General features: G+C 45.3%; 1 protein-coding gene across 2 annotated transcripts in view; it reads left to right on the top strand.

Moving 5' to 3' along the window:
- FRMD4A (FERM domain containing 4A) overlaps positions 1 to 16,336 on the top strand; it is a gene marked incomplete at both ends in the record, with an annotated part of 383,738 nt that overhangs the window by 287,407 nt on the left and 79,995 nt on the right. For both annotated transcript variants that reach the window (XM_082485576.1, XM_082485575.1), the window contains one exon: positions 2,955 to 3,047. In XM_082485576.1, the coding sequence (XP_082341702.1) occupies positions 2,955 to 3,047 (93 nt within the window). The remainder of the gene's footprint in view (positions 1 to 2,954; positions 3,048 to 16,336) is intronic.

Genomic DNA, 16,336 nt, shown 5'->3' with positions numbered 1-16,336 from the left:
TACATGAACAACATAAATGTATAATCTGGTATGCATACATATATGCATATATTCTTTTTGAACTGATTATATCAACCAGTTTCTCAAGTTAAAATGCAGTGAGAGTCTTTTCAAAATAAGAAATACCTTGAAGTGAATTATTCTTCTGTGCACCATGGCTCCTCAACCCTTCGTTGTACATATTAGGCAAACCCAGACATTTCTGTTGAGTAAACAGTAGACAGTAAGTCCATTGTCGACAAATCGGTCTCGGTGGAAACTGGTGTGTAATGCCATCAGCTGCTGGTGGCTGTTACTTTGGTGATACAAATGGAGCTGGACAGGTTCCGGATAGGATGTCAGGCTTAGTGTGGTTTTTCCTTGCTCTGACAGTGTTTTGTGCCTTGGCCTACATGGATAAATGCTCATTTTGTACTTTGGCGAGGAATGGGTGAGCAAGTCCAGTTTCAATCCCCATGCATACTGTGGCCTTCACAGTGAATTTCAGCCTTCCTGAGTCCTGTTAAAAGGAACATATCAGCACTTCAGGACAAAAAAAAAAAAAATAGGATAAAGGACAGATTTCAAGAAGGGGGATGCAGCGGGAAATGTGGACACCTCTAATTTTTGGGTGCCCAGGCTGAGAATCTTCTGACGGGGCTTATTTTCTGACAGTCTGGAGCATCTGTCTTCTAAAACCCAAGCCTTAAAGTACACATCTGTGCTGAACAACGGGGCACGATGCAGGGATCCCACAGCAGTGCTGAGCAACTGCGTCCCAGCAGCAGAAATGACGGAGGGAGACCCCATCATGTTGTGTGCCCAGCTACACAGCCTGCTGAGAACAAGGCCAGTTAGCCCATACACCCAGCCCCGTTAACACAGCCATCCTCACTCCTGATCCCCAGCAGCATCACTGCACAGCACTGCCCCAGGCCGGGCAGACTTGCTCTCAGCCCATGGGCTGCAATAGACATATGAAACAACTAGTTGGGCTTGAAAATCTGCATTATGTTACCCCTTTCCAGTAGCCACACTGCTAGTAAGTCTGTGCCCCTAACACACAGTTCAGGCTGCCCTTTACCTACAGAAAAAAATAGGGAAAAAACTTATTTAAAAACTTTATCAAGAGAAAAAACTGACTAAAAGTTAAACTATCTTGGGGAGAAACACACAGGTGTCTAGAGCAGGGTATAAAAAAGGTTTTGGTATTTTTTGTACACCAAAAGATGTCCAGGATGAGTTTGAAATGTCCCCAACTCCACCTGTATCACTTGTACCTCGTTGAGACTTGGTACTCTTGCAAAATTGGTGCAAAGGGCACTTAAACTGAACAACTGACTTTTATATGGCAAAATTAGAGGTGAGACAGCATCTTTACAAATCCTGAACCCACCGGAGTGACGAGTGAAGTGGATTGAAGTAATTTTGACTCTCTTAAATAGCGCGAGGCAGCATGCTGTGTGCGCCAAGGTGAGCACGCACGATGTCCCAGCCGGTCTCCAGGGCAGCCCAGGGGCTTGAAGGTCCCTGAGCTGCCCATCCTCTTCTGCATCCGCATAAGCCAGGGCAGCTGTACAGAAATTCAAACTGAACCCTAGTGATTCACAAACTCCTGAAACTTCATCTTTCCCTCTTATTTGTATTTCTGGAAAAGGTGGAGTGGGGGAGTGACAAATCCAGTTAAATTGCTAAATTGTTGTTGCCTACTTTCTAAAGGTGCTTCTCAGTTGCATAAAGCACAAGAGCTGCTAAGGAGTAACGGGCAAACCCTTGTGAAAGCTGAGTGTGTTTGCTGACAGGGTACATTGCTAAGGCTTGTGGCAACCCTAGAAGTTAATTTAATGCTTTTTTTTAAACCAAGCACTTTTTTTTTTCATATTCGGTGGAATGAAGAATTATTCTTGAGGATTAGCATGAGCTGGCAAATAGGCACTGGAATAGAGCTCTGGACATCTGAGTTCCATTTCCTGCTTTATTTGCTGCAAGATTCTCTCCAAAATCACTTTGATTCTCTCTCGTCTCTCTTGTCTAGACAGCCGAGTGCTGAAGGCAAGGGCTGCCTCTCCCTCTGGGTGAAATCTGGTCTGACTGAAATCAATAGCAAAACACAGGATGCAGCCCCAGCATCACTGAAGGCAATGGCAAAATTCCCGTTGACTTCAGTGGGGCCTGAATTTTACCCTATGTACTTCCAAAGCGCCTAATTTAACGGGGCCTTTATCTCAGCTGGGGAGTGAGATGTCCCTGTAATACAAATAATGGTATTTATAAAATATGTCTCACAAGCACACAGCACTCCACAATGTGTGGAACGTGACAAAGAACAGAGCTCCTGCCCAGGAAAGCTTCCAGCAGCAAGACATGAACGGATAAATTACAGGAGAAAATAATAGCGACAGGTACCATCTAGGCAAAAGCAAAGCAGCATGTGGTAATTGGAGCTGGAACGCTTCACGGAGCAGCTGCTTTTCAGGAGCGTTCTGAAGGAGGCAAGATGAAGGTTGGGCAAACCTAGAGAGGCTATTGCAGGCGTGTGGGTGGTAAATAAACTGTCTGAGGCTGTAGAGTCAGGTTTAGCCTTGAGTGAAATATTGCAGGCGTGGTGGAAACACTTAACAATAAGGATTTCTAATGAAAATCTTGACAGACTTTTAATGATACAACTGCTCCTGGGGGTTGTAATAAAAAGGTGAAGCTCATAACATTTGGGGCTGTCCTGCCTGGTCGGTGCTGCCAGCTTTTCACCCTGACAGATTGAACTTTAGCTGTTCGATTCCCAGACTGAAATGTTGCCAGGACGATATCGCCTCCAATCCTCAAACATCTCTTGTGTGTTTTTCAAATATCATGCAATAGCCCAGGGCAAATAGCATGTGCTTCGGTTCATCTTTTGTAACACCTCAGACCTCATTGCAATGAGTAGCGAGAAACCTCTTCGGGGCCAGGCTCAAAACTGTCTCTTCTCTTGCCAGGGGACACTTGAACTGGCTTCAGCTGGACCGGCGGGTGCTGGAACATGACTTCCCCAAAAAGTCAGGACCGGTTGTTTTGTACTTTTGTGTCAGGTAAGTGCACGATGACAAAGCCTTCCCATGGGATACAGCTATGGATGACCTGTTCCCCAGAGGCCAGGAAATGAGACTGTTGGTTTCTCACGCTGTAGAAACACCTGTGAACAAACAAACACTTTTTTTACAGAAGTTTCTTTTGAGCTCTTTGGCTTTGAAAACTCTTCTCGCACAAGTGTAAATAAGTAGTAGCCACACTGACACCCATAGCTGCCCACAGAGAAACCTTGTATGAGGGCAAGATCAGACATTATGTTTTCACATTTTTATTTGTGGGTTTTGAACTCCTGGAAAGTCCAAGCTGGGTAGGGCTGCGGAACAAAGACCTCTTCTGCCAGGATAACCAACCTGAGCCAGCCACCTGGAGGGAAAACGCTCGCTTCCTCACCAGCCAGCCATCCGTTTCCTCTGGATTGTGCCCATGGTGTGCATTATGTCAGGGACCAAATTAATCCCAGTATAGCTCTGTCATATTTGCCTTCTGGACTCAACCACGTAATGGTATAATGAATAGCAAAACAGCAAATGATGGCATTTTATGGCAACCAGTTGGCTTCTGCATGGGGATAGAACATATTCATAGACTGAACCGGACCAGACTAGAAGGGTTTTGATGAAGATTACGGCAGTTTGGGACAATTTCTCTTCATCGGGAATTTTGCAAGGAACTGTTAGTGCTTGGAAGCCGCTAGAAGCTGCCAGTGCTCTTGTGTACACATTGTCTTTGCCTCCAAGGGAGATATTTTCTGAGAAGATAAATTTGCTTTTGCAGCTTTAAAACACCCAGAGAGAGGCTGAGGGTTGGGATGGCATATGTACAAAATTAAGTTGAGGGTTTTGACTTACTTTTAATGGATAGCTCATGTCTACAACTAGCCAGCGCAGTGTTGCTGTGTCTTTTTCTGTTAGCCTTTCCACTCCAGTGTTATATTACATCTGACATCACTCTTATTCATTCCATAGTACCCACAAGAAATGAAGACCTACTTTTGAGTTTCTTCCCCTGAGTGAAGCCTTTTTTCCCCACATAGTGATTGTCATTCATTTAACTTCAATTACAAGGGAAGTTTCTCAAGAGAAGAGACTCTTTGTTCTGTTATGGCCCCATATTTAGTGGTGGTTATATCTTAGGACAAATGAAGGCTGCGCAAAGTCCCATGACTCCAGAACTGGCCTGCTGTCTCTCCCACAAGAAGAGCTTAGTCTACATTTTGGGTGCTTCAAAGATCCAGAGCTGAACATTTCCAGTGTATATGATCCAGATCCACCTGTGCTTAGAACTACACAAAACTGTTGGAGCTCTTCTGCAAAAGTGTTAGACTTCTAGGCAAATTTAAAAAAAAAAAAAAAAACCAAACTCATTAGGAACACAGCAGCTCTGTTATCAAGCATCTTGCCTAGAGGCCAAATTGAGGAGTCCGTGCTAGGGCAAAGATCCCATGGAAAACAGGGAAAGCTGTGACTGAGCAAGAGCTAAGTGCAGATTTCAGGAGTGGAACTGCTAATTGTGTGAAAACTGGTGCTACTGAGCCACTCTCATATTCATTTCAAAGACCACTCAATGAGCATAAATATTGCCATCTGTATTGTTTTATGAAAGTTGGCAGCACAGCGGAGACAAGTCATCCTAGCAGGATCCTAGCCAAGAGACATCTTAGGACTATGGATCCATACAACAGTTAGTGAGTGACCTCTCCTGTTCCGGAATCGTAATCCATAGGGAAAATCCATAGGGGAAAAGTCAGCATTCAGTGTCTGAAAAGTGACTGTGTGAAAACCAGACTGACTATGGGCTTATACTCTTATTTGTGGTGGTAATGCATGGATTGTCACAGTGTGTTACAATCTGAATTGGACAGGAAAGCCAGATGCCTCAAGAGTTAGGAATGGGAATTAACTTACCATGGCTTTTCTACTGGTTTTCTTCCCCTGTGGATCTCAGATGCTGGCAAGAAGTTGAAAAAGCTTCCCAGCACTTTAAAGAATTCCCATGTCCATCCCCAAATCTGATCTGAGCAGAAGGCAATTGGAGAAGAAATCGACTCCAGCCAGCTGGCTGAAGTTGGAAATGCCCCGGGTATCTGTTAACTAGCAGTTCCAGTTCTGGCTTGGGAACTAAAGCAAGAGCTGAAGGAATGGTTGTGGAGGGACCCATGCATAGACAGGGTTGTATTTTCATAATCTGGGGGTGCACAGCAGCTTGCAGAGTCATCCATACCACAAACAGAATGCTCCGTCTCCCCTGCTGCCATGAGGTGGAAAGCAGAGATAGCTAATGCTGTATCATACCTAATTACAAATGTGTTAATTTTTTACACACAGGACTGGATGCCTGTGACATCTACTATATCATTGCTGAAGGTTTGCCTGTGTTTGCAAATACCTTTCTTGCATTACCTCTCCCAAGCACTGCAGCTGAGAAAGCTGAGCTTCATGCTGGGGGTCCTAATTGGGGGGATAGTAATACAAATAACTGGATGTGCCAGATGTTCATTACAGAGAAATCTGTTTACTGTATCAGGATCATGTGGGGTTTTCCCTCTAGTCGAAGTAAATGTACAATTCAACCATACATGGTAACTACTGAAGACATTAAGCTTCAGGCAAGAATTGTAAATGGTAGTCTGTGAAGAGGAGAAGCTACAGAGGAACCATTTTCACCTTTTACGTGACCATTAATTTTTTTTTACCCTTAACACGTCTGCAGCAATTTTGATGGGCTGCATGCCCACCAAAGATGCCATAGTTTTTAGACTGCTCTAAAAGTACATTTAAGGGAAGCATGCCCTTTTAAGCAAAGGCTTCTTGGAAGAACTGTACTGAAAATAGGAAGTTTCACAAGCTTTGCAGTGTGAAAATCTCCTCCTTTATTTAAATCTCTGCAGTACTGTTGAAGCTTCATCTTTTGACACAGATTTCCTTGGGGTTTGACACTGTTGAACATTGATGTCCAGTGTCTTTACTCTCTTCTGTAATCAAAGACCAAAAATTTCACAGCACTGTGTCAAAGAAGGAGGATTTTATAAGGAAGTTCTTCGCATTAGTTTGGAAGAAATTGCTTCTGCCCTCGTGCACTTGCACAGCTAACTGAAGCCTGTCTGTCTTCAGGTTGTCATCTAATGCTTCTCTGGAAGCTTTCCACTGAGAACAACATTGGAATCTAGGAAGCAATCAGAACTGCTTGGGCAGCTGTGAACTGCCCCATGGCTATTATTGCGCAATATTATTTTATGAGACTCTGCTAATATCCGTTTATATAGCTTTAAAACCATACATGAATGCAAGAGGGAGTGCCATGTGTCTTGCAGGGCAGGTGGGATGTCTGGCAACAGGATGGGAGTGATATTAGTTCTCATCTTAGAATTAGCTTCCCTGGGTGGCTTTCTAAAGCCGTGGTCACTTGGTTGTTGGTGAAACTCATTCCTTGCCTCAGGGAGTTTACAGTGCAGATAAAACAAGTCAGATGAGAGTCACAGCTAAAGTCCAGGAGAAGCAAAGGATGGGGAGGAACGAAGAAGGAATTGCTTGACTAGTTGATTTTACAGAGGTGTTTTGAGAGCAGAAGAGGACAGTGAAATTGTAGCTCACAATATGAGCTGTATGGCAAAGGGCAGGAACCTAAGTAAAGCGTGGAGACCCAGGCAGCAAGGCGGTCAGAGGAAAACAGCTAGCAGGGGTTCAGATAAAGTTTGTTATACTTTTGGCAGGGAAGGAAGCACTTTGCTCCGACTCACACATGCAGGAGAAGGAAGGCAAAGTTACTCCCTTTGTGTAAATCTCTGAGGTGAGAGAGGACCAGAGCATAGGCACGCTGTTTGTTCATGGAAAGCAAAGTTGGCCAGGTTTTGCAGTGTATTCTCATCCTCAAACAATGGCCTCGTGGGATTAGCAATCCTTAGCTAGGGAACCACTAGCATGGGTCTGATCTCTTTATCTTCTCGTTGTTTGTCATGCTGTTAATTTATATGAACAAGCTCAGCAAATAAAATTCCCTTCACTGGTGGATCTTTTCCCAGGAATGAATATATGTGTTCTCAGGGTAGCTCCACCAGCTAAACAGTGACAACTCACTGCAGCAGTCGTCACGCTAAATCAGAACATCTCTCACATGGAAAGGCTTTTCTTTCAGAAAGGCATGGAAAAAATGTGAAATAAATCCTCAGTACTCAAATACACTGTGGGGCAGAGTTTCTATCTATGGCCCGGCAGTATTCCCACAAAGGAACGCCTATGTCCAGCAACATCTGGCATGCGTTCATACATACTGGCTAGGCTGAAGTCAGCATGGGAGCTGTGGGGGCTCAGGACTCTCAATATTGAGGCTAGATGTTTTGCCAGGTTACCACAGTTACTAGAGAACAAAGTGGCCTTAAATAAGAGACCAGCACTGAAACACAGAGTGCAAAGCTCATGCGTGTCATTGCTTCCTTTAACCTGAAGGAACACAGCTCTGTGTGCACCGGTGGTGGTCCAGGTGCAAGGCAGGTGGGACAGATGTCTGAGATGGGACTCACCACACCAAACCAGAGATGTTTACCTGGTAGATGACTCTATGCCAGGGCTAATTAGCACAGCCTCCCTGTATAACCAATGGAAAGAAATAGGCACTTTTCAGGAAAAATTCATCCCTCTTATGTCTGCTTTGGAATTCAATAAGGTGCAGTCTAAAATACCTATGCCTCTTCTCTGACCTCAGACCCTGCTCAGATGTAGGCATCTACATTGTAGCTACCTCTTTTCACCCGACGAATCCCATCTGTGTGCATCAAGGGCAGCCTATACATTCAGAATTTCAAACCGGGTTGGTGCAGCCAGGGTTGAGGAGGCGTTTCCCATCTACAAGGCTTTGCCTGACTATCTGAACAGAATTGGACCAGATTTCAGCTGCTAATGAGACTTTATGCTATTTTAGTTTTTCAGCCCTCCTTCATACCCAGTCTTTAAACCCATGTTCCATTAGAAAAAGGTTAACGTTGAAAATAAAAGAAGCAGGAAACCATTTGGAAACAGCTGATCATGGAAGGAAGAGAGACAGTGGTTGCTAATATGGGTTGTTCATAGGGCTAGATGCACCTTACAACCTGTCGCTGAAATACGTTGCTGGCTCCCCCAATGGCCAGAAGACACATATGGGGTGCAGATTCATGGCATCTTGCTCCTAACTTGCCTGACTCACTCACGTGGCAATCCCAGCACACCACGGTTGTATGTGCCATTCATTTCCACTCAGCTTTGCATCCCTCCAAGAAATTAGATTAGGGGGTGGTGATGACAGCAGCCTGCTACGGCAAGAAGAGCAAAATAGAACCACACTAAATTAACCAGAGCAATTTATTTGTCTCACATATAATGGGCTGTGTTTTTCCACATGTAGCACTCCACCACTTTGCTCCAGGCAGGGGATAAGGAATCGCCAGCTCCTGTCTCTCCCCTCCAAGGAGGGAGAAGGAGCAGCCCTGTCCCTGTCCAATGGTGTGAGACAGGAGTTTCCAGGAACTAGGGAGAGACACCCAAATATATTACCAAATACATCAATTTTGCAGCCAGGGCAGAGGGAGAGAAGTGGCAGAGTTTGCCCTCATCCATGGATATGCTTCATCTCACCTGCTAGCATCCAGGAGAAGATGCTGGGGAAAAACCTATACAATATATACACAAATTGCTCTGCTCCTCTGCTCTTCCCTGGTCAGCTGCAGACCCCTCTGCAAAGGGAGTTGCAAGGAGAGTGGTGCTGGACCCCGCTTTTCCATGGAACTTGATCATCCCAGGAGAGTTCAGGGAACTGGTCTGAGATGTTTCAGCACCTTCAGGTGTTCCATCCTCATCCTCGCACCAAGGTTGCAGGCAGTTTATGCTACAAATAAGGGAGACTAAGAGACAACTGCCACTCACATTATATCTCTACAGCTCCATGCACTGCTGGGGTGCTGTAGAAGCAATAGAAAGAATCAGAATACTAAACCCACATAACCAGCTCAGTCCAACTAAGCTGGTTTCAGGGGTTCCCGTGAGCTGCTCTGTCTATGAAGTCCGGCAAAGCTGTGCCATAACCCAGATCTCTTTGTACAGCGTGTGCTTTGCTGGTTGGGGTGCATCAGCTGTGTGTATGCTAAGCGGGAAGATCCCAAAAGCCAGCAGCCCTGCAAACCCCCTCCTCCCACCCAGCCGCAGCGTATAAATACAGCCGCTCAGACCTCGTTTGTGCGGGAAGACAAGGCTCCCTGCAGACAATTTATTGCAGCCTTCTCAGGGTGGCCCCCCACTCTGTTCACCAGGGGAAAGGTGTAATAAATTGCCTGCGGGGAGGCTTTGCTCCTCAGAGTCTCTTTAGAGATATGAGAAACTTCTGTCCAGTCAGAAGATTTACTTGTGTGAAAACTGACCTTTGCTTGAGGAAGGGAACTAATGGGGCTCTGCTACTTAGCACACAGCTCTGAGCTAAGCCATCCATTACACACACTTCTTAATAGCAGGCTGGCTCTTGAGTCCCATAACATCATTTCTGTTTTCTGCTTAACTGGGAATATATTTGTATAAGTGAGCTGTGTTTAGAGAAGGGGATCCATTGTTTTTCCTTTCCATTCAGCCACCTGAAGGGGAAGAAAAAGCAGCATTCTAAAATTTGGTTGGTTTGAGCCACATTTTGAATGTGTTAATGCTGGCAGCTTTGTCTTGTCTGATTTTGGGAAGCATTTAGACAGCATGATAGGTACTATGGAGAAATGATGGATGCTGTCAGCGTAGGATTTGTAACTAATTTGGATCAAGCAGCAATAGCTATGTCAGTGCCTACACACAGATTCCCTGACTGGGTCAAAGTCATGCAGACATTGTTTCCATTTTCATTGCAATTTGTGTATTTATACCATATACCAGTGGGTGTGATTTGCTGTCACCAGTGAAGCAAGACGAAAGGTCTGCTATGAGGAGTCCCATCAGCATGGCACTGAACAAAGGGGTAGAGCCAGCGAGTAAGTAAACCCCATGCCAGCTTTCACAGCCAGATCACACCTTCGTGTGCGGCTGACAACACAGTGGAACATCTGGAGGGATTTCTATTCCTAAAATGGTTCAAGATCCTCAGATGAAAGATGCTCTACAAATACTGAGGGATGGTGTTATGCAAGACAGTGCACTCAGCGAGTTACTTCTAACAGCCAAGATGTCACTCTTGGTAAGGACCAAAGAGCAGGAAAGAGCTGGGCTAGTGCTCAGGAGAGCATGGGGAAATTCTCTTGGTGACCGAAGGAGAGGAGGAGACGAAGGCAGCATGCTGCTGTGAGCTGGTCACTGCTCTCACCCCACACTGGGGACAGATAACCACATCGCTCCAAGCCAAGAGGAGCTGCAACAGCCTTTTTGTACAATGATGCACTTCTCTGGCAAGCTAAGCTCCGCGGGGTGGAGTGATTTGTAGAATATATTGAACTGGCTTGCAGCTCTTACGGCTCGCTCAGGCCAGGATCCCCCGCTGGTGAGAGGGTAGAGGCCTCACTGTCCTGAGGCCGGTGCCTTCCCAGGCAATGCTTGATGCCGTAACCAAACATCAGGGAGGAATGTGCCTGCATGACCACCTTGATTCCTTCCCTTCTCTATGTTGATACTGGAGCACTTTGCGGTTTGCAAAGACTCCCGTGATGTACAGCCTGGAAGAAAGCTGGCCTCTATACATTCCAAAGCAGTTCCCTTAGTATTTTGTACCTGGAGAAAACGAGGCATAAGAATAAGCAAATATTCCCCAAACACATGTTTTTCCAGGAGTTCCATGGGCCAACCTCTTGCAAACACTGAGAAAAATGGATGGGTGGTGGGTAAAGGTGTGAACAGCTTCATAGTACAGTACAGCAGGTGGGAAAAAGAGAGGGAACAGGCTCAGGTTAAACAATATCCACAGCTTTGGTTTTTTGATAGCTGCAATTCCCTGTATTCCTGGAATCACATTCACCTCCAGTTTTGTGCCTTCCTTGCAATGAGGTAAAAGTTGACATAGGTCTCTCTTGCTGGGTCCTGTCCCTTGCACACCAGTCCCAGGTGCTGGGTGAGGGGGTGGACTGAGCATGGCACAAGCACAGGGGACAGGACATGGGATCAGAATCAAAATGAATGCAGAAGGGGAGGTAAATGGAGCTTTTTAGCACTGCTGATTTTCATTCCTGGCTGATTACTTAACAGGCCAACTATTTAGCATGACCATTGTCTGCTTTAAGTGTCAGTACATAAAAGTGCGCACCCATGACTATTAGCAAACAGGGCTGGAACATAAAAGGAGCTCTGCAGCCTGAGCTGCTCAGAATACTCATTTAGCATGAGACACTGGACATAATGACATCTGCATTTAAGTCCATTATACCGATGCATGTGATTTTTCTTTTCCTGGTTAGCAAATGGCCTCATATTTTTCAAATTATCCTCTGAGGTTTTAAATGACATGGTGAGGGATAATGAGCCAGACCCCAGGATGGATGAGGCAGAAAAGGGGTCTCCTCCTTTAGCCGCTGCTTTGTGATAATGAAATAAGAGGCAGTCCATTGACGGAGCCACCGAGCTCTGCTGACAGCTCTGTCCTGCATCCTAACCAGAATGGAGTCAGCCAGCTGGGAAGGACATGGGAGACTCCTCTGCCCATTTCAATCCTTCCTCTTGGGTCTGAGTGTATTTCCGACCTAGGGCAGGAGGAACCACTGGGGAAGGTGACTGCACACCAAAACCAAAATCCTTTTGCTTCATTCTGACTTCTTCCATGAAATCTGGTTTTACCCTTTATTTTCCTTTTTCATGGGAAAAATAATGTTTTCACCAGGGGGAGAAGAACCACTTGGGATTGCTATTATGGGATTTTTACCCTTTTCTATTCAGGATAGGCCCAAGATGGGGTGTTTTGCCTCCCTGCATGGAAACTATCACAGGACCGGAGGAAGGGTACCCCCCTTGCCAATACTGAGTCCCCAGCTCCTGCACTTTGGAAAAGGCAGGAACTCATCCAAAAACCACTGCCACGCTGTTATCAGTCACCTTGATCAGCAGCAAACACCCTCAGTGCCATCCTTGGCCTCTCTGGCACTGCCTGGCACCGCTCGCCTCTGTTTTGACCGGCCCTTTCACACAGCACTGTACCAGCATGCTGGAGCTACATGCCTTGGCATGTCCCTCACCCGGCTGCCTCCTGTGCCCCTGTGGCCACCCAATGCCTGCCTCTGAGGTCAAGACATCTGAGGAGTGAGGCTTGATATGACAGGAACAAGAGAGTGCTTTGCTATGCTTTTGCCTGGTCTGGGCTCTCCAGATGGCAGAAGGACCCTTTGTCCTAGTCAAGACTTCAGTTTCAATGACAGTTTTTTCTGGTAGGGGAACTCCTCAAGAAGATGCTGTTCCTCAGTGAAACCAAGTGTTGAAACCTTCCTGAGGTCCTTTTTCGATGTTTTCTTTGAATTTTCTTAGAAGAAAACACCATAGCACCAGACTGGGATTTTTTGGAGTGTTTCTTTTTGTTGAAAAAATGGGTTTGCTACTGGATAAAAGACTTTTGGACCAGCTGGTTCCCACCAGAGTGAAACATCACAAGAATTAGGATGATATAACTGCCCCAGGATAGATCTACACCTGAAGTAGACAAAACATCCATTCACTGTGGTCATGCTTCAAACATGATTGTGTTGAAGACCACAGTGAAATATTTTTACCATTTGGCACGTTCTGCTTGGAAATAAATACACGGGCTTGTGATCTCAAATGCTACAATAGTACATTTGCACAGTCAGGAACTCAACTGCTCAGAGCCTGGTCCCTGCTAGGTGATAGATGGCCAAGTTCAGGCTGACAGGATACATGCAGGGCTGTGTGTTAGTGGCAATGCTAAATATTTTTTATTTGACAGTTTCTTTTGGTGTGTGGAAATTGGGAGTGCTCTCATTTCAGCTCTCATTGGCCACACAAGCACACCCCCAGCTCAAGTGCTTTTGGAGTCCGTTTCCCTCATGGAAATGAGGCCTCCTATCCACACCGCGAGGACAAAGCACTAGTGATCAACCACCTTCCCAGCACTGCTAAATTTGCCCATCTGCACACACATCACTGGGTTCACATATGAGGCCAGCAGCAGTGGCCAGGGATTCTCCATCTCCTGAAGGACCAGTAATAAAACTGGTGAATCCAATGCTCAGTCAGGCATTTCTCCCTGCTGCAAGTCGGTGGCAGATATCAGTATAATGCAAGGGAGAAATTACAGTAGTGCCAGTTTCCCATCACCCAAGGATCAGGAGTTTCCACAGCTGCTTCTCACAGGCACTGCTATATAAACGTCTGTGCTTGGCTGGTTACAACGGGAATTGCCATTCATCACGGCATGAGGGGGCTTAAACTGTCTCAGAGCAAGTTGTCAGTTAACCAACGCTTAATATAGAGCAATCTGATCAGTACGATACATGTCCTCGCAGCTAAAAAGCCTTAAACGTTTCAGATGCAGCCGCTTCTGAAGTCTTCCAAGATACCTTCTGCAGTACTCATTATTATCTTCCTGCCGCTGAGAGGGAGCAGTCAAGATAGGCACTTTGTGTTCATTACCCAGCCTAATATTCACTGGTCTATTTAATTAATGCTTAGAAAATGTACTTCATGAATTATAAGTTACTGGGGGTGGGGAGGAATGGGGAATGCAGAAATAGATTAATGCTGGCTGATCTTTTAAACTTTTTCCAAAATGATTTCTCTGGTTTTTACACTCAAAAATTCCTGTGGGGTATTCCCCCTTCTTGCAGGCACCTAATTTCTCACAGCAACAGTTGCTGGCTGTCAGGAAACCTCTTGTTGGAGCTCCTTGAGGCAAAGCTATTTGTTGGCTGTATTGCAAGAGATGTAGGTAGCGGAGCAGAGGTGTCGGACACATCGCACTGCCTGTTTCTCTGCCCAGCCCATCCTTTATTTCCTGGATATATCAGCTTCACAGCACATGGAGGAGTGCTGCTCTCAGGGGAGTCTTTAACAGAAATCTGAGTTGCCCCTTAAAACTGATGATCTCGAAACATGCTGCAAGAGAGGGCTTATAAGCTTAACAGGCAAAACAGACAGAGGGGGGAAGAGGAGGGAGGAGTATTTTCTAAACACAGCACAACAGCCTCGAGCAGCTAAATGGTTTTCTGAAGGTCATGAAGGAAACCTGTGTCCCAGTCAGGAATTTAACCCAGATTTTTTGCTTGGTTCATTGCCTTAGCAGCTGGATGCCTCTTCCTGCCTCCTTAGTCACTGACATTGGTCATTGTAAAGTGCGGTTTCCTTCACCATATTTGGAAAAGGTGGTAACAGGAGGTCTGACAGAGATTCACGATCAGTGCAAAAAACTTATCTTTCCCTCCCCTCTCTGTTGTTGCAGCGCTGGCTGTGAATTCAGAGAAGTCTGCTCCAGTTCGGGTTTTCTGAGCTCGCCACACAGAAAATCCCACGAGAGCTCTCTCTGCAAATCTGTTTTCTTTTAAGTAGCACCAATTTCCTGGTGCACGTGCTTTGCGTTTGTCTGGGTGCATGTGTGAGAGCCAGTAGCTCCCCAGCACACTCTCCACTCTGGAAATCACTTGAGAACTGGGGTTTCTTTGTGGAGATGAAGTATCATGTGCAGGCTCTGAGAGACTCAGTTTTGTACAGAAAATAATCTGTGTACATCTATGTGGAAAGCCTTGGGAAATATCCTTGCAGCCTTAAGAAATGCAATGTTGCCCTCTAGTGATGATGAGGATGGCCTCATTTGATCCGATGAAACAAAAAGTGTTTTGGCTAACCTTCACTGGGATTTAAAAATGGAATAAATGTTCCTATTTTCCTCTGACCCTGGAATTAAAGATCCCACTGTCACAACTTGGAGAGCACTGGTAGCGGGAGATAAGCAGAGGAGGTTCTCCAAGAATCATAGAATATGTAAAATTATCACTTTTCTCCATGAATTCAGCAGATGGAAAGCCAGCTGCACTCAGAGAGCAGATCTAGTAGAAGGTTCCTGTTTTAATGCAGCATCATTTTTGCATTTCTAAAGCCAATTATATTTTTACTTGCCAAAAAAAAAAAAAAAAAAAAAGAGCGGACATTCCAAGGACAAGAGGTGAAACCCAGTGGAAACCAGAAAAAAAAGTTGAAATTTTGTGCTTCATGATCCTTATAGTCAAGTATTTTTTTGTTTGGGTTCTTGGGGTTTTTTTATTCCTCATTTGAACTCTTCTGGGGGAGGAAGGAGAGATAATAGCAGGGGTATTTCAGCAGATGAAGAAGAAAAGCTCAAAATGTTTCTCTCACTCTAGCAAGTAAGTAGTCGGTTGTATCTGACAGGAAATAACCTGTTTTGAAGGGTCTTCAGAAGACACTTAGGAGCACTACAAAGCTCTGACCTTTACCCCTAAGAAGGTTACATTTAAGGCCCTCGATTCTGCAAATAGCTCAACACGGAGAATCCCTCCAGTGCTTGTGTGAAGCCCCAGCAGTGTCAGCGGGTCTTTCAGCTCCGCTCGCAGACAGTAGGGTCAGGCAGTAAGGTTTCTCTGTAACTGGACCCTACATCTCAACCCAGATTTCTAAGGTATCTCGGTTTTTTAAGTTCCTGATGCAGACAGCATTTCCTTGGCACCTTCCCTATTCCAATTGCCTCTGACAAGGCACGATAGTACTGGAATTTATGTAAGGAACATTGCTGCCACTATACTGCAACTTAAAGATCACTATAAAAGAGGGTGAGCAGACAGATGTATTTTTTTTTCCATACTTAAAACTTGAAGTAAATACAAAATTCACCTTAATCATTCACTGAACCTATCCAGGCTTTGTCTGTTACTACAGGAACACACAACATACTTACATGTAATGATCAGTCATTAATTTTGGCAGTATCCTGAGCTTTTTTGCCTAAAAGGTCACAAAGCAGAATTAAGGGCTGGAGTCAATTCAAGCCAGTGGCAAAACTCTCATGGAGTTCACCACCAAAGGATCAAATCTTCAAAGCAGGCAGGACATGGAGTACTGAATTGATTCATATATACCATGGGCTTTTAACATAATTGCAAATATTTGGAGTAATCAGCCAATCATAGAATCATAGAATGCGTTAGGTTGGAAGGGACCTTGAAGATCATCGAGTTCCAACCCCCCTGCCATAGGCAGGGACACCTCCCACCAGACCAGGTTGCCCAAGGCCACATCCAGCCTGGCCTTGAACACCTCCAGGGATGGGGCCTCAACAACTTCTCTGGGCAACCTGTGCCAGTGCCTTACCATCCTCAAAGTGAAAAATTTCTTCCTAATGTTTAATCTGA

The sequence above is a fragment of the Vanellus vanellus genome (genome assembly GCF_965231255.1).
Source record: "Vanellus vanellus genome assembly, chromosome: 1".
Lineage (NCBI taxonomy): Eukaryota > Metazoa > Chordata > Aves > Charadriiformes > Charadriidae > Vanellus > Vanellus vanellus.
The sequence above is the reverse complement of the archived record's forward strand: the minus strand, read 5'-3'. Positions and strand labels throughout refer to the sequence as shown.